This window comes from Oncorhynchus tshawytscha, linkage group LG08, assembly GCF_018296145.1.
Source record: "Oncorhynchus tshawytscha isolate Ot180627B linkage group LG08, Otsh_v2.0, whole genome shotgun sequence".
In the NCBI taxonomy this organism is placed as follows: Eukaryota; Metazoa; Chordata; class Actinopteri; order Salmoniformes; family Salmonidae; genus Oncorhynchus; species Oncorhynchus tshawytscha.
Genome location: NC_056436.1, coordinates 28,513,235 through 28,540,304, shown reverse-complemented (window position 1 = coordinate 28,540,304; position 27,070 = coordinate 28,513,235). Strand labels below are relative to the sequence as shown.

Sequence of the window (27,070 nt, the reverse complement as noted above, 5' to 3'; positions counted from 1 at the left end):
TTCCCCCTCTGTCTTGATTTTTCCCATCGTCCAATGATAAACAGTATGCATTTCTCATTGGGCTGGAATAACACAAAACCTCTGGGTGACTCCATCGCATGATCTCAGGAAGAGAAACCTCTATTTGTTCAAATAACCTCCAGCAGGACCATTGGACAGACAGGCGACGAACTACTTGCTTCCTCATTCTGTCATCGACACCAGTGTTGAGTTTCACAGGCTGATTGTCTGTGATGAGTACCTGATGACAAGTATTTTGATACACTGTCTGGATATCCATCCAACTACTGTGTGTGTAACAATGCTGGTCCAACAGTTACCATTGCCTACAATGGAAAATAACGGCACACGAGCAAAGAGACAAAGGACAGTCAGATGAAGTAAATCGGAGGTCTGTTTAATACTCTGTTAAAACCATCTATTAGAGGCCTCCTGAGGTTCTTGAGGTGTCACTACAGACCAGGGTTCGATCCCAGGCTGTGTCACAACCAGCTGTGACCGGGAGTCCCATAGGGCGGTACATAATTGGCCCAGCGTCATCCAGGTTAGGGGAGGGTTTGGCCGGAGGGGAGGGGGGCTTTACTTGGCTCATTGTGGTCGAGTGACTCCTTGTGGCGGGCCTGCAGGCTGACTTCAGTCATCAGGTAAAAGGTGTTTCCTGTGACACATTGGGGCGGCTGGCTTCCAGGTTAAGTGGGAAGGTGTTAAGAAGGTTAGGCAGGTCATGTTTCAGAGGACACATGACTCAACCTTTGCCTCTCCCGAGGCTGTTGGGAAGTTGCAGCGACGAGACAAAGTCGCAATTAGATATCATGAAAAAATATATATATACAAAAGAAAACATATATTAGAAACACCTCAACCATACTTGCAAACATTCGTTTGATGATCAGCCAATTCAAATTGTCAATGTAGTTCCATGTGATCAAAGGCTACATGTTTGCTGTTCCCATTACGTGAACTGTTACATGCTAACCTCACAAGGTGGCCGTGAATATTTCCTGTAACAAATTCAGATTTCTTTTGACATCTTTTCTATGGCATGCAGGGCATTTCCCACAATGGACTAAAGACAGGCATCGGTCTTGGAATTATTGTATCTGGGAGCTTGCTATGGTACTGTGAGTAACATTGGGTTTTCCCATTCATTTGCTGAATAATTCCTTGTGCCTCCATTGAGCTCAAACGTGTGCCGACGTTAGCTTGCAAGCTTGCTATGTCGAACAGGTTCAGTGACTAAGTTTTAATAATGCATTCTGCACCCGGGGGTTTCTATTTTTATATTGTGACCAATGTTCCCCTCTAAGCTGCGTGTGATGCGTGGACACACAGTTCCCCTGGGACTGCCACTGCAGAAGAAATATCAGAGCTCGCAGAGAAGCACAAGATTGAACTTCACTCAACTTTCTAGAGTTTTCACCTTAAGTTTCCCCCTTTAGTTAACACTATCAATGTTTTGTTTTTGTCTTAAACAGGCAGTGTTGTATTTTGAGACAGGCGTGAATAAGCTAAGTAGCCAATAGGCAGAGGGTAGCATAATCTGTCTGATTATTTGTAATAATTTATTTTGTAAAGTGGTTTCTTGCATCAAACAACACAACAACATCTCCTTGTCTTAAGTAAGCAGTGCGGCTTTGCAGCGTCGTGTTTCGGAGGACGCATGGCTCTCGACATTTGCCTCTCCCAAGTCCGTAGGAGAGTTGCAGCGATGGGACTAGATTGTAACTACAAATTGGGGTAAAAAGTACCAAAAAATGTTTTATAGTAGGCCTACATTATGATCAAATAGCCACAGTAACCTACCTGACCACTGTTAAAACTAACTTAAAGTGGGTACCCTCAGTGTTGACAGTAAACGCTAGCCGGAAGTTACACAGAATTTTCACAACGATAAAGTTTGCGCTCAGCAGACCTGAAATTTGCTCAGTGACTAAAATAGTTAGAGGGAACATTGATTGTGACTGATCATTTATATTAAATAGCTAATACATTAAAGTCAAATTGCATTCCCTGTGTTGTTGTATTTATATTGGTTCATTCTGATTTCATGGGAAGGCATTCTGAGAAAAAGTTGTCTAAGTCTTTATATAAAGTGCATTCAGAAAGTATTCACACCCCTTGACTTTTTCCACATTGTTTTGTGTTACAGCCTGAATTTAAAATAGATTACATAGAGATTTTTGGGACGCTGGCCTACACACAATAATGTCAAAGTGCAATTATGTTTTTGACATTTTTACAAATTAATAAAACATGTCTTGAGTCAATAAGTATTCAATCCCTTTGGTACGGCAAGCCTAAATAAGTGCAGGAGTAACAAGTCACATAATAAGTTGCACGGACTCACTCTGTGTGCAATAATAGTGTTTAACATGATTTTTGAATGACTACCTCATCTCTGTACCCCACACATACAATTATCTATAAGGTCCCTCAGTCGAGCAGTAAATTTCAAACACAGATTCAACCACAAAGACCAGGGAGGTTTTCCAATGCCTTGCTAAGAAGGGCTTAGCTGAGATGAGTAAAAAAAAGCAGACATTGAATATTCCTTTGAGCATGGTGAAGTTATGAATTACACTTTGGATGGTATATCAAAACACCCAGCAGTGTTGTGTATTCATGGATGCCAAGGGAAGCCAGGCTTCCCCCAAAAATGTAAAATAAAAAAACATAGAAAATAATTCATCTTTTGTCTCTCTGTGTTTTCATACTTTTCCTTCAATTCTCAAATTGCGCGTAACTGCGCGTAACTGCACCAGAACGAGCAGCCTGGTGACTTAGAGGCCGGAGAGGGAGCACACGTGGCACCATCTTTCTGATACTATCTGGTCATAAAGAGTATGACATTTTTGCAGCCTGTAACATTGAATGCAAGGGAAGCCAGCGAGCATTTGGCCTCCCTTGATACAATTTTTGTATAAAATAATAATCAATCAGCGTTAAGCTAAACTGAGTGAGTTCAACTCTGAATGGTCCTGGCACACCAAAACAAAGTGTCAAGTGAAGCCAGTTGGATTTGGCTTCACTCCAAATCACATCACATCAAGAGAAATAGGTCATTGTGTTGTTGTCCTCCGATGACTAGCTAGCTAGCTAAAATTGTCCCTTTCCTAAATTAGCCATGGTTGGAGATAGGTATCTGGACATGTGGTTTTACTTAATTCTCTGTACTGGCCAATGATTATAACAGCGATTCTGATCCAACCATAAATTCATACATTGTGACCCTGGACTGAGAGGATGGAAGTCCAATATGTAGCTAGATCTAGAAGGCTAATGTCAACTAGCTAACGTTGCCCATGAAAGGAAGTTAGGGTAGCGAGCAAGCATTTTTGCCAGGTAGCCTGGGACAACGAAACATAAAAGCGTGTACTGTATGACACAGTCATAGACCGTTTCATCAACAAGAAAGTGAGGAAGATGGCATTGGCGTCTTTCTGCAAGTAAGGTGAGTCATCATGTTTTTTCTACTTGCATGAACGCACGTGCGCACAAACACAAATCAGAACCATTGACAGCCATCATATTTAGCTTACGTTCATTGGACTAAATTGTCTTTGGTATCTTTTAGTTGTCACTGTATTAGACTAAACATAGATGATTTGATGAAGTTGAAATGGTGCTGGAATAGTGGAAACAGCTCTTGTTTCCTTTGTGACTTGCGGGAACTCTGTGGTTCTAAATCAATAGTTGTTTAGTTGTCCAAAAATGTTGTAAACATGAACTTGCTTGACCATGCTGTAGCCTAGGTCATGTAACTGTTTGTTACATTCAATATGCTTTGTGGAATTCACCGGACAGAGGATGCTCTCCGGTTTTGTGATGAAACAAATGTGTGGTTGAATTTATTCTGCCACTGTGTCTTCTTATTGCCTCAGCCTATATATCACGGTGTCAAGGCGAATTAACTAACTGGTTATAGAGCAAACAACGCAATTATCACCACCAAGCACGCCCCCATTCTCATCCATGGGGTTGTAGTGGGGCAGGTTGAGAGCTTCAGGTTTCTTGGTGTCCACATCACCAACAAACTATCATGGTGCAAACACACCAAGACAGTCGTGAAGAGGGCACGACAAAGCCTATTCCCACTCAGGAGACTGAAAAGATTTGACATGGGTCCTCAGATCCTCAAAAAGTTCTACAGCTTCACCATCGAGAGCATCCTGATTGTTTGCATCACTGCCTGGTATGACAACTACTCGGCCTCTGACCTGAAGGCGCTACAGAGGGTAGTGCGTACTGCCCAGTACATCACTGGGGCTAAACTTCCTGTCAACCAGGACCTCTATAACAGGCGGTGTCAGAGGAAGGCCCTAAAAATGGCAAAAGACTCCAGCCACCCTAGTCATAGAGTGTTCTCTCTTCTACCGCATGGCAAGTGCTACCGGAGTGCCAAGTCTAGGTCCATGAGGCTTCTTAACCGTTTCTACCCCCAAGCCATAAGACTGCTGAACAGCTAATGGCTACCCGGAGTATTTGCATTGCCCACCCCTTTTTACACTGCTGCTACTCGCTGTTTATTATCTATGCATAGTCACTTTATCCCTACTGTACGTACATGTACTTATTACCTCAATTACCTCGACTAACCTGTACCCCCGCACATTGACTCGGTATGTTTGTCATCGGCAAAGACTAGGGAGTTTTTTGGGGATAAAAAGAAAAGGAATAGAGCTAAGCACAGGCAAAGTCCTAGAGGAAAACCTGGTTGAGTCTGCTTTCCAACAGACACTGGGAGACAAATTCACCTTTCAGCAGGTCAATAACTTAAAACACAAGGCCAAATATACCAAGACAACATTGAATGTTCCTGAGTGGCCAGTTTTTACTTAAATCGGCTTGAAAAGCTATGGCAAGACTTAAATGGCTGTCTAGCAATGATCAACAACCAACTTGACAGAGCTTGACAGGAATATTAAGAGAATAATGTGCAAATATTGTACAATCCAGGTGTGAAAAGCTCTTAAGAGACTTACCCAGAAAGACTCACAGCTGTAATCGCTGACAAAGGTGATTCTAACATGTATTGACTCAGGAGTGTGAGTACTCACAGTACCATTCAAAAGTTTGGAAACACCTACTCATTCCAGAGGTTTTCTTTATTTTTTACTATTTTCTACATTGTAGAATAATAGTGAAGACATCAAAACTATGAAATAACACCATTTTGGAATCATGTACTGCAGTATCCCAAAAAGTGTTAAACAAATCAAAATATATTTGAGATTCTTTAAAGTAGCCACCCTTTGCCTTGATGACAGCTTTGCACACTCTTGGCATTCTCTCAACCAGCTTCATGAGGTAGTCACCTGCAATGTATTTCAATTAGCTGGTGTGCCCTGTTAAAAGTTAATTTGTGGAATTTCTTTCCTTCTTAATGTGTTTGAGCCAATCAGTTGTGTTGCGACAAGGTAGGGGTGGTATACAGAATATAGTCCTATTTGGTAAAAGACCAAGTCCATATTAAAGCAAGAACAGCTCAAATAAGCAAAGAGAAATGACAGTCCATCATTACTTTAAGACATGGTCAGGTCAATCAATGTGAAATATTTCAAAGTTTCTTCAAGTGCAGTTGAAAAAAACATGGAGCACTATGATGAAACTGGCTCTCAAGAGGACCGCCACAGGAAAGGATGACCGAGAGTTACCTCTGCTGCAGAGAATACATTCATCAGACTTACCAGCCTCAAATTGCAGCCAAAATAAATGCTTCACAGAGTTCAAGTAACAGACACATCTCAACATCAACTGTTCAGAGGAGACTGTGTAAATCAGGCCTTCATGGTGGAATTGCTGCAAGAAATCACTACTAAAGGACACCAATAAGAAGAAGAGACTTGCTTTGGGCCAAGGAACAAGAGCAATGGACATTAGACCGGTAGAAATCTGTCCTTTGGTCTGATGAGTGCATTTTTTGAGATGTTTGGTTCCAATCGCTTTGTCTCTGTGAGACGCGAAGTAGTAGCATGGAGGAGGAGGTGTGATGGTGTGAGGGTGCTGTGCTGGTGACACTGTCTGTGATTTATTTAGAATTCAAGGCACACTTAACCAGCATGGCTACCACAGCATTCTGCAGCGATACACCATCCCATCTGGTTTGCACATAGTGGGACTATCATTTGTTTTTCAACAGGACAATGACCCAAAACACATGTCCAGGCTGTGTAAGGGCTATTTGACCAATAAGGAGAGTGAAGGAGTGCTGCATCAGATGACCTGGCCTGCAGAATAACCCAGCCTCAACCCAATTGAGATGGTTTGGGATGAGTTGGACCGCAGAGTGAAGGAAAAGCAGCCAACAAGTGCTCAGCATATGTGGTAACTCCTTCAAGACTGTTAGAAAAGCATTCCTCATGAAGCTGGTTGAGAGAATTCCAAAATTGTGCAAAGCTGCCATCAAGGGAAAGGGTGGCTACTTTGAAGAATCTACATGATTCCATATGTGTTATTTCATAGTTTTGATGTTTCACTATTGTTCTACAATATAGAAAGTAGTACAAATAAAGAAAAACCCTTGAATGAGTAGGTGTGTCCAAACATTTGATTGCTACTGTATGTAAATAAGATATTTCTGTATTTTATATACATTTGGAAACATTTTTTAAAGACTCTATCATTATGGGGTATTTTGTTACCTTTATTTAACTAGGGAAGTCAGTTAAGAACAAATTCTTATTTGCAATGACGGCCTAGGAACAGTGGGTAGAACGACAGATTTGTACCTTGTCAGCTCGGGGGTTTGAACTTGCAACCTTCCGGTTACTAGTCAAATGCTCTAACCACTAGGCTACGCTGCCGCCTGTGTGCAGATGGGTGTGAATCCATTTTGAATTCAGGCTGTAACACAACAACGTGGAATAATTGAAGGGTTATGAGTAGGCACTGTATATATTATTAATATCCGTAGCCTCTTGTGTCCCCCCCACCCCCCACTAACTGATCATCACAGAAATGGCTTCCTTCCTGTTGTGGACCAGAATAAATCAGATAGGGAGGATGATAGCTGTCAGTGGTTCGCTGCGGTCAGCTAAATTTGTCCAAACAATGTGAATGAAGAGGAATGTCCAGCTTTCATAACTATGATCCATCTGTTATCGTGACAGCAGACGCCTGACACACACACTTCCTCCTAAGTGCCTTTCATTTTCCTGTGGCAGTCAGGCCTTGGCTGAAGAGGGTTCAGAATCTCTCTGTTCAACATCAGGAGACATTACAGAGATACAAGAGATGTTACAAAGTCATAAGCAGGGAGCGCAGAAACCACCAAACATGCAAGTCCTCCCAATATCTCCTGACATTCTGCACACAAGCACCAGGATAACCTGGCTGTCACTGGTCCTTGGCGTCTCCACCCCTCCCATCATAGGCCTGTGGGTAGTCCCCCTGTGGGCCTGTGTGTAGGCCTGTGCGTGGCTGTTGTGTACTAACTGTGAAACTGCTACGCAATTCTCTATGAAGGGATACATTTAACATCAGTTAACTACAGTGGCCACCAATAACACATCCTTCTTCATGCACAGCATGGTGAAGGCAGAGTTCACCAGCGTTATTGTTCAAGTAATTTCCCACTCAGCGGGGCATTGTTTAATGTCTTCATATGCGGAGGTAAAAACATAAATCCTTTACCAGTGTTAATTGGCATATGATTCGGGCCTCTTCTTTTCATGCGGTTTGGGAGGATCTCCACTCCACCACATCACAAGGTCTTTTTGGCCAAGGTCTGACATGCCTTTGGGTGTGTGATGGGGCGGGGAGGATTTGGTGTGGATTTTCCGAGCCTGGCGTAAGTCTGGCATCTGGACACGACAAGGTAGTCTCTTGGCACCGTCTGTGGCCATGAGCAGGGGAGCGGGGTTTGGCAGATTAGCAAGGCTGCATGAAGATCCTCACGTAGCAACTCCTTACTCTTTGGGTGTGTGAGTATGTGAGAAAGAGCGAGGCTTGGGAGATAATTCAGGTCTGAGGAAAAATTCCAAAATGACTCAGTATAAACTGGGAAACTGTTCTTAGTTTTGTCCCACTCTAGACTCATCACAGTTCGTCTCATTCCTTCAGCTTGTCTGAGACACATATACAGACCCCCCTGGCGTAGAATAAGACCATAGCCCACATTTGTATGTGCTGTATTAATAGGTATTGAACAGCTAACCTGTGTCCTATGCGGGTATCAGAAGAGAATTCAATATCAATTCCTTGGGGATTTCAGAAGCAGTAGGCCTAATACAGCACTAAGGGAGTCGGTCAATTGGCTGGATGAGGGAGCGGGTCTGTATGCCGGTCAATAGGCTGGTGTTGGGCCAGAGGGCTCCCAGAGAGAGGCAATTCTCACTGTCTGGAGGAGAAGCAGAGTTCAAGCTCCTCCATGCCTTTCCCTGTATTCATTGGAGAGGTTTGCATGGTAATCTCTTCACATCCATTCCTCAAGGCCACTGTGCTGAGTGTTACTGTACTCAATAGAAAACTGCTCCCTAAGACAGGGCACTAATGCTCTTCACTCATTACATCTGCTCCTTTCCTTTGTCTGAAAACTCAGGTTTCACTCAGATATTGTCACCCATTAAAGAACAGGCTCGTATGCAACTTTATAGTACATGCAGATACTTTTAAATGACTCACAATCTCTTAGGGAAAAAATATATAAACTACTGGAACCAAGACTTAAAAATAATTGACATTGGCACAAGATGGAGGGAATGTTGGAGCATAACTAACGAAACTGAAAATGTTGCTTATATTATTTTTGCTTATGTATAGAATGTATTACACGAGACAAAATTCACAAATTCCACAGCCCAACAGTAGAGTCATGCCTTAAGTGTAACACTAACTATTACTCAATAATCCATGCATTCTGGGAATGTCAGAAGTATTACAATGTACTACAATGTAAATGTACTTTTAATCTGTCTGTCTGCATATGTCAAGACATGGCATATGAGGGTGCAGTGAGATAACCGATGGGTTGGATGATGTTCTCGTCAATCATCTTGAAAAAAGGTATATTTAAAAACTGGAAGTCAACCAGTTCTCAATCGTTAACACAATGGAAAGGTCAAATGCTTTATTATCTAAATGTTGAAAGTGGGTGGGCGAAGTAGAGAAACAGAATGATGCCGTTTGAGGCCATGCGGCATGGAGTGTGATACAGGCTCTAGAGATCAAATCAAATCAAATCAAATTTTATTTGTCACATACACATGGTTAGCAGATGTTAATGCGAGTGTAGCGAAATGCTTGTGCTTCTAGTTCCGACAATGCAGTAATAACCAACAAGTAATCTAACTAACAATTCCAAAACTACTGTCTTATACACAGTGTAAGGGGATAAAGAATATGTACATAAGGATATATGAATGAGTGATGGTACAGAGCAGCATAGGCAAGATACAGTAGATGGTATCGAGTACAGTATGTACATATGAGATGAGTATGTAAACAAAGTGGCATAGTTAAAGTGGCTAGTGATACATGTTTTACATAAGGATGCAGTCGATGATATAGAGTACAGTATATACGTATGCATATGAGATGAATAATGTAGGGTAAGTAACATTATATAAGGTAGCATTGTTTAAAGTGGCTAGTGATATATTTACATCATTTCCCATCAATTCCCATTATTAAAGTGGCTGGAGTTGAGTCAGTGTCAGTGTCAGTGTGTTGGCAGCAGCCACTCAATGTTAGTGGTGGCTGTTTAACAGTCTGATGGCCTTGAGATGGAAGCTGTTTTTCAGTCTCTCGGTCCCAGCTTTGATGCACCTGTACTGACCTCGCCTTCTGGATGATAGCAGGGTGAACAGGCAGTGGCTCGGGTGGTTGATGTCCTTGATGATCTTTATGGCCTTCCTGTAACATCGGGTGGTGTAGGTGTCCTGGAGGGCAGGTAGTTTGCCCCCGGTGATGCGTTGTGCAGACCTCACTACCCTCTGGAGAGCCTTACGGTTGTGGGCGGAGCAGTTGCCGTACCAGGCGGTGATACAGCCCGCCAGGATGCTCTCGATTGTGCATCTGTAGAAGTTTGTGAGTGCTTTTGGTGACAAGCCGAATTTCTTCAGCCTCCTGAGGTTGAAGAGGCGCTGCTGCGCCTTCTTCACGATGCTGTCTGTGTGAGTGGACCAATTCAGTTTGTCTGTGATGTGTATGCCGAGGAACTTAAAACTTGCTACCCTCTCCACTACTGTTCCATCGATGTGGATAGGGGGTGTTCCCTCTGCTGTTTCCTGAAGTCCACAATCATCTCCTTAGTTTTGTTGACATTGAGTGTGAGGTTATTTTCCTGACACCACACTCCGAGGGCCCTCACCTCCTCCCTGTAGGCCGTCTCGTCGTTGTTGGTAATCAAGCCTACCACTGTTGTGTCGTCCGCAAACTTGATGATTGAGTTGGAGGCGTGCGTGGCCACGCAGTCGTGGGTGAACAGGGAGTACAGGAGAGGGCTCAGAACGCACCCTTGTGGGGCCCCAGTGTTGAGGATCAGCGGGGTGGAGATGTTGTTGCCTACCCTCACCACCTGGGGGCGGCCCGTCAGGAAGTCCAGTACCCAGTTGCACAGGGCGGGGTCGAGACCCAGGGTCTCGAGCTTGATGACGAGCTTGGAGGGTACTATGGTGTTGAATGCCGAGCTGTAGTCGATGAACAGCATTCTCACATAGGTTTTCCTCTTGTCCAGATGGGTTAGGGCAGTGTGCAGTGTGGTTGAGATTGCATCGTCTGTGGACCTATTTGGGCGGTAAGCAAATTGGAGTGGGTCTAGGGTGTCAGGTAGGGTGGAGGTGATATGGTCCTTCACTAGTCTCTCAAAGCACTTCATGATGACGGAAGTGAGTGCTACGGGGCGGTAGTCGTTTAGCTCAGTTACCTTAGCTTTCTTGGGAACAGGAACAATGGTGGCCCTCTTGAAGCATGTGGGAACAGCAGACTGGTATAGGGATTGATTGAATATGTCCGTAAACACACCGGCCAGCTGGTCTGCGCATGCTCTGAGGGCGCGGCTGGGGATGCCGTCTGGGCCTGCAGCCTTGCGAGGGTTAACACGTTTAAATGTCTTACTCACCTCGGCTGCAGTGAAGGAGAGCCTGCATGTTTTCGTTGCAGGCCGTGTCAGTGGCACTGTATTGTCCTCAAAGCGGGCAAAAAAGTTATTTAGTCTGCCTGGGAGCAAGACATCCTGGTCCGTGACTGGGCTGGATTTCTTCTTGTAGTCCGTGATTGACTGTAGACCCTGCCACATGCCTCTTGTGTCTGAGCCGTTGAATTGAGATTTTACTTTGTCTCTGTACTGACGCTTAGCTTGTTTGATAGCCTTGCGGAGGGAATAGCTGCACTGTTTGTGTTCGGTCATGTTACCAGTCACCTTGCCCTGGTTAAAAGCAGTGGTTCGCGCTTTCAGTTTCACGCGAATGCTGCCATCAATCCACGGTTTCTAGTTAGGGAATGTTTTAATCGTTGCTATGGGAACGACATCTTCAACGCACGTTCTAATGAACTCGCACACCGAATCAGCGTATTCGTCAATATTGTTATCTGATGCAATACGAAACATATCCCTGTCCACGTGATGGAAGCAGTCTTGGAGTGTGGAGTCAGCTTGGTCGGACCAGTGTTGGACAGACCTCAGCGTGGGAGCCTCTTGTTTTAGTTTCTGTCTGTAGGCAGGGATCAACAAAATGGAGTCGTGGTCAGCTTTTCCGAAAGGAGGGCGGGGCAGGGCCTTATATGCGTCGCGGAAGTTAGAGTAACAATGATCCAAGGTTTTTCCACCCCTGGTTGCGCAATCGATATGCTGATAAAATTTAGGGAGTCTTGTTTTCAGATTAGCCTTGTTAAAATCCCCAGCTACAATGAATGCAGCCTCCGGATAAATGGATTCCAGTTTGCAAAGAGTCAAATAAAGTTCGTTCAGAGCCATCGATGTGTCTGCTTGGGGGGGATATATATGGCTGTGATTATAATCGAAGAGAATTCTCTTGGTAGATAATGCGGTCTACATTTGATTGTGAGGAATTCAAAATCAGGTGAACAGAAGGATTTGAGTTCCTGTATGTTTCTTTCATCACGCCATGTCTCGTTAGCCATAAGGCATACGCCCCCGCCCCTCTTCTTACCAGAAAGATGTTTGTTTCTGTCGGCGCGATGCGTGGAGAAACCCGCTGGCTGCACCGCCTCGGATAGCGTCTCTCCAGTGAGCCATGTTTCCGTGAAGCAAAGAACGTTACAGTCTCTGATGTTCCTCTGGAATGCTACCCTTGCTCGGATTTCATCAACCTTGTTGTCAAGAGACTGGACATTGGCGAGAAGAATGCTAGGGAGTGGTGCACGATGTGCCCATCTCCGGAGTCTGACCAGAAGACCGCCTCGTTTCCCTCTTTTTCGGAGTCGTTTTTTTTGGGTCGCCGCATAGGATCCATTCCGTTGTCCTGGTTGAAAGGCAGAACACAGGATCCGCGTCGCGAAAAACATATTCTTGGTCGTACTGATGGTGAGTTGACGCTGATCTTATATTCAGTAGTTCTTCTCGACTGTATGTAATGAAACCTAAGATGACCTGGGGTACTAATGTAAGAAATAACACGTAAAAAAAACAAAACACTGCATAGTTTCCTAGGAACGCGAAGCGAGGCGGCCATCTCTGTCAGCCCCGGAAGATGGGGGTGTGAGCAGGTGGGTCTGGACATGGGTGATGTTGCGGATATTTGTGTGCGTCTGTATGTTGTCGTTTGTACGTGTATATTTTGTATTAAAAAAGATTTGATCAGAAAATCTTACCCAAACAATCCTGTGTCTGATTCCCTCTATCCTGTGTCTGATTCACTCTCTCCTGTGTCTGATTCCCTCTCTCCTGTGTCTGATTCCCTCTCTCCTGTGTCTGATTCACTCTCTGTGTCTGATTCCCTCTCTCCTGTGTCTGATTCACTCTCTCCTGTGTCTGATTCCCTCTCTCCTGTGTCTGATTCCCTCTCTCCTGTGTCTGATTCACTCTCTCCTGTGTCTGATTCCCTCTCTCCTGTGTCTGATTCCCTCTCTCCTGTGTCTGATTCCCTCTCTCCTGTGTCTGATTCCCTCTCTCCTGTGTCTGATTGTCCCTCTCTCCTGTACCTGTTCACCCTCTCTCCTGTACCTGATTAACCCTCTCTCCTGTATCTGATTATCTCTCTCCTGTATCTGATTGTCCCTCTCTCCTGTACCTGATTCACCCTCTCTCCTGTACCTGATTCACCCTCTCTCCTGTATCTGATTGTCCCTCTCTCCTGTATCTGATTGTCCCTCTCTCCTGTACCTGATTCACCCCCTCTCCTGTATCTGATTCACCCTCTCTCCTGTACTTGATTCACCTTCTCTCCTGTATCTGATTGTCCCTCTCTCCTGTATCTGATTGTCCCTCTCTCCTGTATCTGATTGTCCCTCTCTCCTGTATCTGATTGTCCCTCTCTCCTGTACCTGATTCACCCTCTCTCCTGTATCTGATTCCCTCTCTCCTGTATCTGATTGTCCCTCTCTCCTGTATCTGATTGTCCCTTTCTCCTGTACCTGATTCACCCCCTCTCCTGTACCTGATTCACCCTCTCTCCTGTATCTGATTCACCTTCTCTCCTGTACCTGATTCACGCTCTCTCTTGTACCTGATTCACCCTCTCTCCTGTACCTGATTCACCCTCTCTCCTGTACCTGATTCACCCTCTCTCCTGTACCTGATTCACCCTCTCTCCTGTACCTGATTCACCCTCTCTCCTGTACCTGATTGTCCCTCTCTCCTGTACCTAATTGTCCCTCTTTCCTGTGCCTGATTCACCCTCTCTCCTGTACCTGATTTACCCTCTCTCCTGTACCTGATTCACCCTCTCTCCTGTACCTGATTGTCCCTCTCTCCTGTACCTGATTCACCCTCTCTCCTGTACCTGATTCACCCTCTCTCCTGTATCTGATTGTCCCTCTCTCCTGTATCTGATTGTCCCTCTCTCCTGTATCTGATTGTCCCTCTCTCCTGTATCTGATTCTCCCTCTCTCCTGTATCTGATTGTCCCTCTCTCCTGTATCTGATTGTCCCTCTCTCCTGTACCTGATTCACCCTCTCTCCTGTATCTGATTGTCCCTCTCTCCTGTACCTGATTGTCCCTCTCTCCTGTCCCTGATTCACCCTCTCTCCTGCATTATGAAACAACTTTAACTGCTGGATGAGAGTGTGCTCCCTCCCTGGGTCAGATAGGAGGCCCTAGCTGGGCTTCATGCTCCGAGGCCCTGTGCTTGTGCTTCATGCTACTACAGTACTCCTCTCTCCTGACTCCCACACAGCTGAGCTGTGTCATTATTAACCTTCTCGCTCTTGATGCCGTCTGTGGGAGGCAGGGCAGGAAGTTTAAGGAGCAAAAATAAAACAAAATGGAGACCAAACAATAATTGTCCTTCAGGACTTCTTGGATGTGAGTCTCAAATGTCAGCTGAGAGGCTGAGACGACCTGTTCATTTATTGCAATTGCTGTACTGCTAATTACCACCACACCAATCACAACACTCCAGTACATAATAGAGGACTACAGACAAACACTAGTACTTATTTGCCTTCTTACCCTGAGAGGTCGAAGAGATGATGGGAGACTGTTACAATAACTATGACATTGAAAGATGAAAAGTCCCATAAAATTAGGATAATATTGTTCAGGAACAGCCATGTGTATAACCTCTTATGAGTCCTGCAAGAGGTTTTGCCAAATCAAACATTCCCGTTCATAACACACATCAAAGTCTTAAAGGGATGCTTTGAGATTTTGGCAATGAGGCCCTTTATCTACTTCCCCAGACTCAGATGAACTGGTGGATACCATTTCTATGTCTCTGCATGCAGTTTGAAGGAAGTTGCTAACTAGCGCCGGCGCAATTGCTAACTAGCATTAGTGCAATGACTGGAAGTCTATGGGTATCTGCTAGCATACTAGTAGATACCCATAGACTTTCAGTCATTGCGCTAACTCTTGTTAGCATTGGCTCACGAAATTACCTCTAACTTCCTTCATACTTCACACATAGACATAAATGTGGTATCCACGAGTTCATCTGACTTTGGGGAAGTAGATAAAGGGCCTCATTGCCAAAATCCTGAAGTATCCCTTTAAAACCATAGCTCCATGGTCCAACTAGACAGGGCCTTTTCTTCTCCTGAATGGTTGTATTGGTGGAAGTTACACTGCACTTGATTACATCATCTGTCTGTCTCCTCTCCTGTTGGACTGTCAACCTGCTACAGTACAGCGTGAGATGACCAGTTATTACCGGACAGAGGAGCCGGTTTTAGAAACTAGAAAGAGATCGTATAGTAATAGGCCCATTTTGGGCAATAAGGCCATCTTCAATCACTAGTTGATAGTGGAGTAAAACAAAAAGCCAGTTGATATCCAGCAGACACACACCAGCCCCAAAACATTACTGTGATAGTGTGTCTCATTACAGTGTAGAAAATACACAGGACAGAAAGCATAATGTTCTTTGTCTTGTCTTTCACGTAAGCTTTTTCAGGGAAAGGGACCGGGAACGGGGAAAACTCAGGCACAAATTAAGGTGGCCTGAATCTGCGGCAATACCATTGTGGGTTGGCAGGCCCTGGATGAGTTGCAGGTCAGTGAGTGTATGGGTTAGGAGAGCTAAGGGAAAACCAGCCACCATCCCACCCCCACCTCAGGATTCAATCCAGTGGAGCACAGCAGCTCCCCTCCTGGGGTGCCCTGGTCCAAAACACAGGTTCCACTGGAACTGTGTCATGTTGTAGGTCTCCTGCTGAATGGTGAGTCTGGCTCTAAACTTGAGACCACACAGGTCAGTGGTCAGTCACTAGCAAAGACACACAACAAACTGACAATCAAATAACTGACATTTAATGGTCATGGATACCAGCTCCAAAAATCCACCATAACATGAATAACAAGGTTTTCAATGAGCTGGTGTAACACTGTATCGATCACCACTGTCTGAAAGGGAGAGCACTGCTGTTTTGTATATATTAGGTGAACATAGCCCTAATGACAGCAGCCCCCCTGTGGGTCTGACAATGTCCATCTGGAGCTCCAGGGTGGTCATAGCTCTGTGATCAGAGAGCATTCCCAAATACCACCAATCCAACGCCCACTGAACACACGTCTCATCAGTATACACAGCATATTTAAGATACATTTTAGTATACAGGTGAAATATAAACATTGTAGGATAATTTAAAAACGGGATATAAAGCCAAAAATATACTCCTAAAAGAGCAGTACTTATTGGGCTTGGGTTAATGGAAGAGTACAAGTGTATTAATGGTAGTATAGTAGCTGTGTTACTGCGTGTTTCAGGAACATAAACATCCATTTGGGGAGAAACAGAAAACACCACAGTAGGCTCTGCTGATAGCTTGTGATGTATTCATTTGATGAAGGGTGGGATTACTGTCTGGAAGAACACAGTCCTGAAAACCAAAACCTGTCAAAGGAAGTCTACAGGGAGCACAGTACTTCACTGGGTGCAACTTGCATTGTCTTCTTAAAGAAGAAGACCAAGGTGCAGCGTAGTGAGCGTACATATTCCTTTTTATTATGGATGATGCCAACAAAAAAGACGCTTAAGGGCAAAATGCCACTAACAAAGATAACTACCCACACCGAAAGGAGGGAAAAAGGGCTACCTAAGTATGGTTCCCAATCAGAGACAACGATAGACAGCTGTCCCTGACTGAGAACCATACCCGGCCAAAACATAGAAACACAAAATCATACAAAACAAAACATAGAATGCCCACCCCAAATCACACCTTGACCAAACCAAATAGAGACATAAAAAGGCCCTCTAAGGTCAGGGCGTGACAACACTGCCTTGTTCAGGGGCAGAACGGGGATTCAATCTTGCAACCTTTTCGTTACTAGTCCAATGCTCTAACCACTAGGCTACCTGCATGCAAACTAGCTATGTAGATAAGGGCCTATTTAAATTTGTTAAATGCTGTTTTAGATAGAGTTCATTTCCCCATATGTATATGCGAGCACACACACACTAATCGGGCCCTGGATTACACTAATGGCTGCTGAGGCTAACTTCTGACTAAAACGACGTATACTGTAGTAACAAAGGACACACACACACACACACTCCCACACACTCCCACACACCCACACAATCTAAAGAATACGGGTGATCGGTGGTAATTGTGGTCCTTGCTACAGTAAATGCTGTACACCCTGTGTAAACTACAGTAAATTACAGCCAGATGGGAGATTAAAGCCTGGTGAGTGGACTGTTGCCCCGAGCGCCACCGCTCCCCAGTCCCCACCCCCGTAGGAGGAAGGAGAAATCCATATTTCCTGATTGTGATTGTACAACTCCCCTGGGCCAGGGAATACAACTAAAGAGGAGTAAAGACCTAAAGACCTTTGTCAGTATAACAACATAACAACTACAACAAACATGACAGCCAGCAGCACCTTGCCATTGTCTGTCCAAACAGTCTGGCATGCTCATTCACCTCATCTGGATCACATAAGACCACCTCTGAAATAGAGCTACCCTGAGCATGAGGAGGAAGTTAAAGGTGGAATTGATCTGTGTGTGTGTGTGTGTGTGTGTGTGTGTGTGTGTGTGTGTGTGTGTGTGTGTGTGTGTGTGTGTGCGTGCGTGTGTGTGTGTGTGTGTGTGTGTGCGTGTGTGTGCGTGTGTGTGTGTGTGTGTGTGTGTGTGTTTTTGTGTTTGTGATCATAGAGAGAGAGTGTGACCAGTTATCTGCTGTGTAACCTAGTGTCAGGTGTTTACTTTGAGGCCTGGCTGGGTTGCCTACCACAGGGCCAGTGTATAAATAGATACATCTCTTCAGTATAGGCCAGGCCGAGGTAATTGGCTGTATGTGACACAGATGGTCAGACTCAAGTATTGTTTTGCTCTGAGTGTTGATGTAAAGGAAACACCTGTACAGAATCATCTCCTCACTCACACAAACACAGCACCGGGTGTTAGAGGCTTTCCTCTGTGCACCAGCTCAGGGACGCTCAGGAAATGAATCAATTGTGAAATGTTATGATAAAGACCTTCACCCATATCAGAGGCTAGCACTCTCTCAGAGAGTCAAAGGAGGTAAACAAGGAGGGAAATTCTCATCAAACACAAACCCTCTTCTGGGAACGGAGACAGAGGAACAGTGTTCTACCCGTTCATTCATCATAGAGGTTTTCAATGCATAGATAATCCACTATAGAGGAGAACATTAGGAGACAGCCACCACTGTGTGAAATTCTTACTTACTCATCTTCATAGGGAATCTGTTATAAGGTAACAACATCATTGAGACACTTCCCATGGTTTTGGTAGCAGGTGTTGGAAGGTTACTGTCAGGGCAGTGGGCTGATTGGAGTGGAGTCATTGGCCCTTAGTGTGAATGCAGCTAGTGAAGACAGGATGTCAGTGCTGGTACACACACGGTGCTACAGTCGTCATTTTACACACACGACCATCAGTACCCTCACACCTTGGTGCCCAGGGCAGGAAGTGCTAAAAATACATAGAACAGGAAAGACAGAGCAGAAAATAAATGGAATGTGAGCGTTTGTCTCTGATGTAAGATGGGGTTGGTGACTGGATGATCGTCAGACGGTGAGACAGCCAGGCCACCATTGTTCTAGAAGGAAACCCAGGTGCTTCCTATCCTGACTGTATGGAGAGAACCCATCTACGACAGTGACTGTCTCTAACGAATGGAACACTGACAAAAAAAATACACACTCTGATGAATGCATGTCAGCAAACACAAGAGATGCACAGACAGTCAGGCACGCACACACATACACACGCACACGCACACGCATGCATTCACTCACACACACACACACACACACACACACACACACACACACACACTCTTTGGCTGTCCCCATAGCAGAACCCTTTTTGGTTCTCCTATGTTTAAAGGGTTCTACGTGGAAACCTAAAGGGTTCTTCAAAGGGGACAGCCAAAGAACCCTTTAAGGTTCTAGATAGCACCTTCTTCAGTGTGCTTTTGTTCCTGAGAAAGGAGCAGGATGGGTAATTGGCACAGGTCTGAAAACACTTCCCTTCATGGTCCAGTCTGCCTAAACTTTCCTCTCGGACAAGAGTCATAAAAAAACGTGTCCACAGTGGCAGCAATGACACTGACGAGAAATCATCATCAATTAAAGGTGGATATTTCAGAGAGGAGAAACAACTCCACCCTAAAAGAGCCAGAGCAGGAGAGGGACATTTATAAATGGTATCCCCAACCGCATAGCCTATGTTTGCTTTTCCATTCTGGTTGGCCGGCATGCAGAATGGTTTACTGTGGGCCCAGCAGGGTAGATACAGTTGAAGTCAGAAGTTTACATACACTTAGGTTGGAGTCATTAAGACTCATTTTTCAACCACTCCACAAATTTCTTGTTAACAAACTATAGTTTTTTTGCAAGTCGGTTAGGACATCTAATTTGTGCATGACACAAGTAATTTTTCCAACAATTGTTTACAGACAGATTATTTCACTTATAATTCACTGCATTACATTTCCAGTGGATCAGATGTTTACATACACTAAGTTGACTGTGCCTTTAAACAGCTTGGAAAATTCCAGAAAATGATGTCATGGCTTTAGAAGCTTCTGATAGGCTAATTGACATAATTTGAGTCAATGGAGGTGTACCTGTGGATGTATTTCAAGGCTTACCTTGAAACTCAGTGCCTCTTTGCTTGACATCATGGAAAAATCAAAAGAAATCAGCCAAGACCTCAGAAAAAAATGGTGGACCGCCACAAGTCTGATTCATCCTTGGGAGCAATTTCCAAACGCCTGAAGGTACTACATTCATCTGTACAAACAATAGTAAACAAGTATAAACACCATGGGACAACGCAGCATGCATACCGCTCAGGAAGGAAACGCATTCTGTCTCCTAGAGATGAACATACTTTGGTACGAAAAGTGCAAATCAATCCCAGAACAACAGCAAAGGACCTTGTGAAGATGCTGGAGGAGACCGGTACAAAAGTATCTATATCCATAGTAAAACGAGTCCTATATCGACATTACCTGAATGGCCGGGAAGCAAGGAAGAAGCCACTGCTCCAAAACCGCCATAAAAAGGCCAGACAACGGTTTGCAAATGCACGTGGGGACAAAGATGTTTGGCCATAATGACCATCGTTATGTTTGGAGGAAAAAGGGGGAGGCTTGCAAGCTGAAGAACACCATCCCAACCGTGAAGCAAGGGGTGGCAGCATCATGTTGTGGGGGTGCTTTGCTGCAGGAGGGACTGGTGCACTTCACAAAATAGATGGCTTCATGAGGAATGAAAATGATGTGGATATATTGAAGCAACATCTCAAGACATTAGTCAGAAAGTTAAAGCTTGGTCGCAAATGGATCTTCCAAATGGACAATGACCTCAAGCATACTTCCAAAGTTGTGGCAAAATGGCTTAAGGACAACAAAGTCAATGTATTGGAGTGGCCAACACAAAGCCCTGACCTCAATCATATAGAAAATTTGTGGGCAGAACTGAAAAAGAGTGTGCAAGCAAGGAGGCCTACAAACCTGACTCAGTTACACCAGCTCTGTCAGGAGGAATGGGCCAAAATTCACCCAACTTATTGTGGGAAGCTTGTGGAAGGCTACCCGAAACCCAAGTTAAACAATTTAAAGGCAATACTACCAAATACAAATTCAGTGTATGTAAACTTCTGACTCACTGGGAATGTGATGAAAGAAATACAAGCTGAAATAAATCATTCTCTCTACTATTATTCTGACATTTCACATTCTTAAAATAAAAGGGTGATCCTAACTGACCTAAGACAGGGAATTGTTACTAAGATTAAATGTCAAGAATTGTGAAAAACTGAATATAAATGTATTTGGCTAAGGTGTATGTAAACTTCCGACTTCAACTGTACCAACATCCCAGTCCTCCTCCTCACATAAGCAGAATTACTCTGAGCACTCAGTGTCACCTAGGTAACCCTGTTGAGGATGACCTCACACAGCATACTGCGTCCAAAGCATAAGCACTTTGTTTAAGTTTCGGTACCTTGTTTAAGCTTGTTCAAATAGGCCATTACCCAAAGCCCATCCAGACCTGGTTTTCAAGTACTACATCACATTCAGTAAGATTTAATGTTTCTGGTCAGATGTGAACGTGGAAAAAGATCAATTCTGATCTTACTGCGATCCTCAAAAGTAACGCATGGAGTGCCCCTGGAATGCTGCACATGATGAATTCATGATGAAGTGTGTGGGATTGGGAAAAAGTAGAAAACCCTGCATTGGATAAATCCTTTGGCTACTGTGTGAGACGTCTGGAAATTATTTACTGTTGCATATCAAGACTCCTAAAAGGGAAAGTAAAACATCTTATCTTGGAATAACTGTAGGAAGATGGTTTACACTCATTTTACAATCTTACAGTAAGCTGGGAACATACCCTGGACCAGCACTTAGGAAAAACATGCAGAATACCCTGGCAGCCCCAATAACAGCATTGAGTGTATATTCAGTTTTAGCAAGGCAGCAGATAAAGAGAAGCATTCCATCCAGGCTCTAGCCCAGAAAAACACTGTTATAAAGTTGTAATAAGACAATGTGTATGTCTATTTGTCAATAACTGCTGGTGCACAATGTCTATGCAGGCAAACTTAAATACGTTTCGCCTCATTTCTACCAGCATGTCACATGTGCAACCAGAGGGGAAAAAAATCTAGACCACCTTTACTCCACACACAGAGACGCATACAAAGCTCTCCTTCACCCTCCATTTGGCAAATCTGACCATAATTCAATCCTCTTGATTCCTGCTTACAAGCTAAAACTAAAGCAGGAAGTACAAGTGACTCTCTCAATACAAAAGTGTTTAGATGATGGGGATGCTACGCTACAGGACTGTTTTGCTAGCACAGACTGGAATATGTCCAGGATTCATCCAATGGCATTGAGGAGTATACCACCTCAGTCACCGGCTTCATCAATAAGTGCATCAACGACGTCGTCCCCACAGTGACTTCTGGTACATTACCCAACCAGAAGCCATGGATTACAGGAAACATCCGCACTGAGCTAAAGGCTAGAGCTGCCACTTGCAAGGAGCGGGACACTAATATAAGAAATCCCGCTATGCCTTTAGAGGAACCATCAAACAGGCAAAGCGTCAATAAGAGGACTAAGATTGAGTCCTACACCTGCTCTGACGCTCGCCGGATGTGGCAGGGCTTGAAAACTATTACGGACTACAAAGGGAAACCCAGCTGCGAGCTGCACAGTGATACGAGCCTACCAGATGAGCAAATTGCCTTTTATGCTCATTTCGAGGCAAGCAACACTGAAGCATGCATGAGAGCACCAGCTGTTCTGGACAACTGTGTGATCACGCTCTCCATAGCCGATGTGAGCAAGACCTTTAAACAGGTCAACATTCCTAAAGCTGTGGTGCTAGATGGATTACCAGGACGTGTACTCAAAGCATGCGCTGACCAACTGGCAAGTGTCTTCACTGACATTTTCAACCTCTCCCTGTCCGAGTCTGTAATACCTTTCAAACAGACCACCATAGTCCCTGTGCCCAAGAAAGCGAAGGTAACGTGCCTAAATGATTACCGCCCCATAGCACTCACATCAGTAGCCATGAATTGGTTTGAAAGGCGGGTCATGGCTCACATCAAACACACCATCATGCCAGAAACCCTAGACACACTTCAATTCGCAAACTGCCCCAGCAGATCCACAGATGACTCAATCTCAATCGCACTCCACACTGCCTTTTCCTACCTGGACAAAAGGAACACCAAAGTGAGAGTGCTGTTCATTGACTACAGCTCAGTGTTCAACACCACAGTGCCCACAAAGCTCATCACTATGCTAAGGACCCTGGGACTAAACACCTCACTCTGCAACTATATCCTGAACTTCCTGACAGGCCGCTCCCAGGTGGTAAGGGTAGGAAACAACACATCTGCCACTCTGATCCTCAACATTGGGGCCCCTCATGGGTGCGAGGTTAGTCCCCTCCTGTACTCCCTGTTCACCCACGACGGCATGGCCAAGCACCGACAATGATGAGACAGCATATAGGGAGGATGTTAGAGACCTAGCAATGTGGTGCCAGGACAACAACCTCTCTCTCAATGTGAGCAAGACAAAGGAACTGATCGTGGACTATAGGAAAGGGAGGGGCTCGAACAAGCCCCCACTAACATCGATGGGACTGAAGTGGAGCTGGTCGAGAGTTTCAAGTTCCTTGGTGTCCACATCACCAACAAACTATCATGGTCCAAACACACCAATAAAGTTGTGAAGAGGGCACGACAACACCTTTTCCCCCTCAGGAGACTGAAAAGATTTGGCCTGGGTCCCCAGATCCTCAAAAATGTATACAGCTGCACCATTGAAAGCATCCTGGTTGCATCACCGCCTGGTATGGCAACTGCTCGGCATTTTACCGTAAGGTGCTACAGAGGGTAGTGTGTATGGCCCAGTACATCACTGGGGCCAAGCTTCCTGACATCCAGGACCTATATACTAGGCGGTGTCAGAGGAAAATGGTCAAAGACTCCAGTCACCCTAATCATAGACTGTTCTCTCTACTAACGCACGGCAAGTGGTACCGGAGCGTCAAGTCTAGGACCAAAAGGCTTCTTAACAGCTTCTACCCCAAAGGCATAAGACTGCCGAACAACTAATCAAATGGCCATACGGATTGTCTACATTGACCCCCCCCCCTCCTATTGTTTTTACACTGCTGCTACTCGCTGTTTTTTATCTATGCATAGTCACTTTACAAATGACCTTGACTATCCTGTACCCCCGCACATTGATTCAGTACCGGTACCCCCTGTATATAGCCTCATTATTATGTACATTTCTTGTGTTACTTTTTGATCTATTTGATTTTTTTTACTTGAGTTTATTTGGTAAATATTTGATCAACTCTATTTTTTAAACTGCATTGCTGGTTAGGGGCTTGTAAGTAAATATTTGATCAACTCTATTTTTTAAAAACTGCATTGCTGGTTAGGGGCTTATAAGTAAATATTTGATCAACTCTATTTTTAAAAAACTGCATTGCTGGTTAGGGGCTTATAAGTAAATATTTGATCAACTCTATTTTTTTAAAACTGCATTGCTGGTTAGGGGCTTATAAGTAAATATTTGATCAACTCTATTTTTTTAACTGCATTGCTGGTTAGGGGCTTGTAAGTAAATATTTGATCAACTCTATTTTTTTAAACTGCATTGCTGGTTAGGGGCTTGTAAGTAAATATTTGATCAACTCTATTTTTTTAAACTGCATTGCTGGTTAGGGGCTTGTAAGTAAATATTTCAAGTAAAGGTCTACACCTGTTGTTGTCGGGGCATGTGACAAATAAAATTGGTTTTGATTTGATTTGATGTTGCAGCATATGAACGTGACATTTGACAAGTGTGATATATATTTTAAAGGCCTCCTTTACTGTATGTTGTAGCGCAGGGTTGGGTAGTTAACATTCCCCATCCGTCTACAAACTGCAGACACCAGCTTAACCTGATACATGTTAAGAGCGCTGGATTTTCTCACCCCTCATGTTTTGACTAAGCAGGCCATGAGCTGATTATGTGGATTAGTATTAATGATGTGGCAGCCCCAGCCCCAGACCCTGCCTCTCCCCTCCTAGACTCCCACTCTCCTACTAACTCCAGTTCCTGTAGCAGCCAGCCAGCCAGCCAGCCTCTCCCTCTGAGCTCTGACCCAGGGCTCTGCTCTGCATGAAAAACCCAGAGGGGTGTGCGGCTCTTGTCCCCCCATCCTTAGAGCTCAGATGAGCCTCAGAGAAGTGGAACTCAAGTCTCCTCATTCACACAACGCCTACGGGCACAGGGCAACAACTGCAGTGCCATTACGACCAATAGGCAGAGTCAGTTTATGAACAGTGAGACAATGGTTGTGAATGGGCCCTGGGAGGAGACCTGCTCTCCATTAAACATGAGTGGCAGGACTAACGGCAGTGTAGACAGAGCCAACGATTACTCACCTTAGAGAAAGAGAGAGACTGAATGGATTCGCTCTGGTACTGCACTCACAGCAGACACATTTGCAAATGTCCAATGTCCGGTTGTTGGCACAAGTGTTATTGCAGGATGGCACAAGACTTTGAATGGGGCCTACCTCTCATTTCCGGGCAAACGTATTGCCGGTACATTTTGTGACTAAGGTTGGCAATGACAAGGCACTGAGAACACAGACCAGCTTTGTCCTAATAGGGCCCTGGATTACACTAATGGCTTCTGAGGCTAGCTTCTGACTAAAACGGCATATAGTGACAGAGGACACACACACACACACAAACACACACTGCCGTATTAAAGGCAGGAGAAAAGACAGTGGAGAAAATGACAGCTTTTAGCAGGTGAGGTGAAAAGTGCAGAGATGTGAATTTCTCATTACTGCACTCTCTTGTCAGTTTGACCAGAGTGACACTGCCAAGTCTCTAAGCCTCTAGCAGAATTACAAGGCTCTGTTGCTCTCCTGCCTTCCTGGAGTAGGACGTTTGGAGACAATGGTTTTCTTTTCTAACTCTGAAATTCTCATATTCAATTATGCTTAGAAAAGAACTGAGTGGTCAGAGACAGATCGAGTTTTACCTGAACAGTTCATAAAGAAATCAATCATTATATATACGATGCTCATTTGCGCATATCATTCATAAAGTTCTTAAATCGCCCAAAATGTATCCTGGAAACCTTATGAAAACTTTGAACGGTCTGAGACAGAGAGATGCAGTTTGTCACGTTCCACCTCATAACACAACTGTGTCAGCATGGCACGCGTTCAAAAAGGGATCATAGTATCATCAAGACACAATGAGAAATCGACATAGCGCTCTGAATGGCTTTTGCTGAGTCAGTTAGAAAGACGTCTTTGTGGTCTAATCTGATATGTCAATACCAGTGTAATAAAAACATATGTTTACATGTATTTATAGTTATATTAGCTTGTTAACAATACGAATCACAATAATCATACGTTTCAGTGTAATCATACAAATAATCATGTTGATAATTTGTTATAACATTAGACGTATCCTCAAATATTTAGGCCAATTATATACCCTATTGGTATCGCAATAAACTGGATATGAATTGTAGCTTGAATAAAAATGAAAATAAATGTTTAATTTGCGCTGTGTTCTGTGTAGAATATTGAAACATAGCATACCTGAGCAGGTGAAAACTGAAGTTGGAGCGTCACTGCAATCTGGATGACGAACGAGGCAAAGGGTTTCATTTCGTGTTTCTTGTCAGAAGGCCAGATGATGAAGTTTTACAATGTAAGCGATATCCTCCAACGTGCAGATAAGCGGAGCAGTGATTATTCTTCTCCAGTCCAGAGAAGAAATTGCAGCTGAGACACTTCTACCTCGTTCCTTCTTCAATAACGGCGAGGCAATGACCGCTCTCAAGAGTAACCTGATGAAGTTGACCGAGCTACAGAAAAAGCCTCTCAGAACGTAAATGTATATATATTTGTATAATCTTATATGCAATTTTTAATTATTATTATTTTTAAATAATATTGTTTCCTTTTTGAAATAGGTTACAAAAATGTCACAGTAATACTGCACATAAAATATCCCTCCTAAACCAAACAATACTTTTACCAGAACGTGTCCAACAAATCAGCAAGTCGAAAAAAAATCTATAGATATTTTTCCAAAAGTTTACATATATGTTCCTTCCAAAAAGTGCACGAGGAGCTGCTGTCACACTTCGGTAACCTGGTTAATTTGAATGGTGGTATTTCGGTCTTGCTCTGTGCATTTCTTCGACAAAGTGACATTCTTGTCACTAATTGCCTCACTACCTCTCAACATGTTACCCATTTAAATCCCCTCCCCTCCAGTTTCCCTCAATCTCTCTCTAGTCGTGATACACTCCTCCTCTCCTCGGGAAATACTTCATGGAACTAGTGGAGGTATATGCTGTGTTCTTATGGTGTAGAGTTTTTCATCCATATGCCCAGCTTGTTGATAACTGTATGAATCCTTTGACATGTGTTGGGCAGTTAAGGTTCTTCTCAACAATGTA

The 27,070-nt window shown here is 44.1% G+C and overlaps 1 protein-coding gene across 1 annotated transcript in view; it reads right to left on the bottom strand.

The window, feature by feature from the left end:
- The window catches only part of pgfb (placental growth factor b), a 33,238-nt gene extending 6,373 nt beyond the window's left edge, over positions 1–26,865 (bottom strand). Inside the window, exons 1-2 of the mRNA XM_024430164.2 lie at positions 26,644–26,865; positions 26,202–26,470 (exon numbers count right to left, since the gene is read on the bottom strand). Of these exons, the coding sequence (XP_024285932.1) occupies positions 26,202–26,270 (69 nt within the window). The 5' untranslated portion in view covers positions 26,271–26,470; positions 26,644–26,865. The remainder of the gene's footprint in view (positions 1–26,201; positions 26,471–26,643) is intronic.
- Between the last annotated feature and the right edge of the window lie 205 nt (positions 26,866–27,070).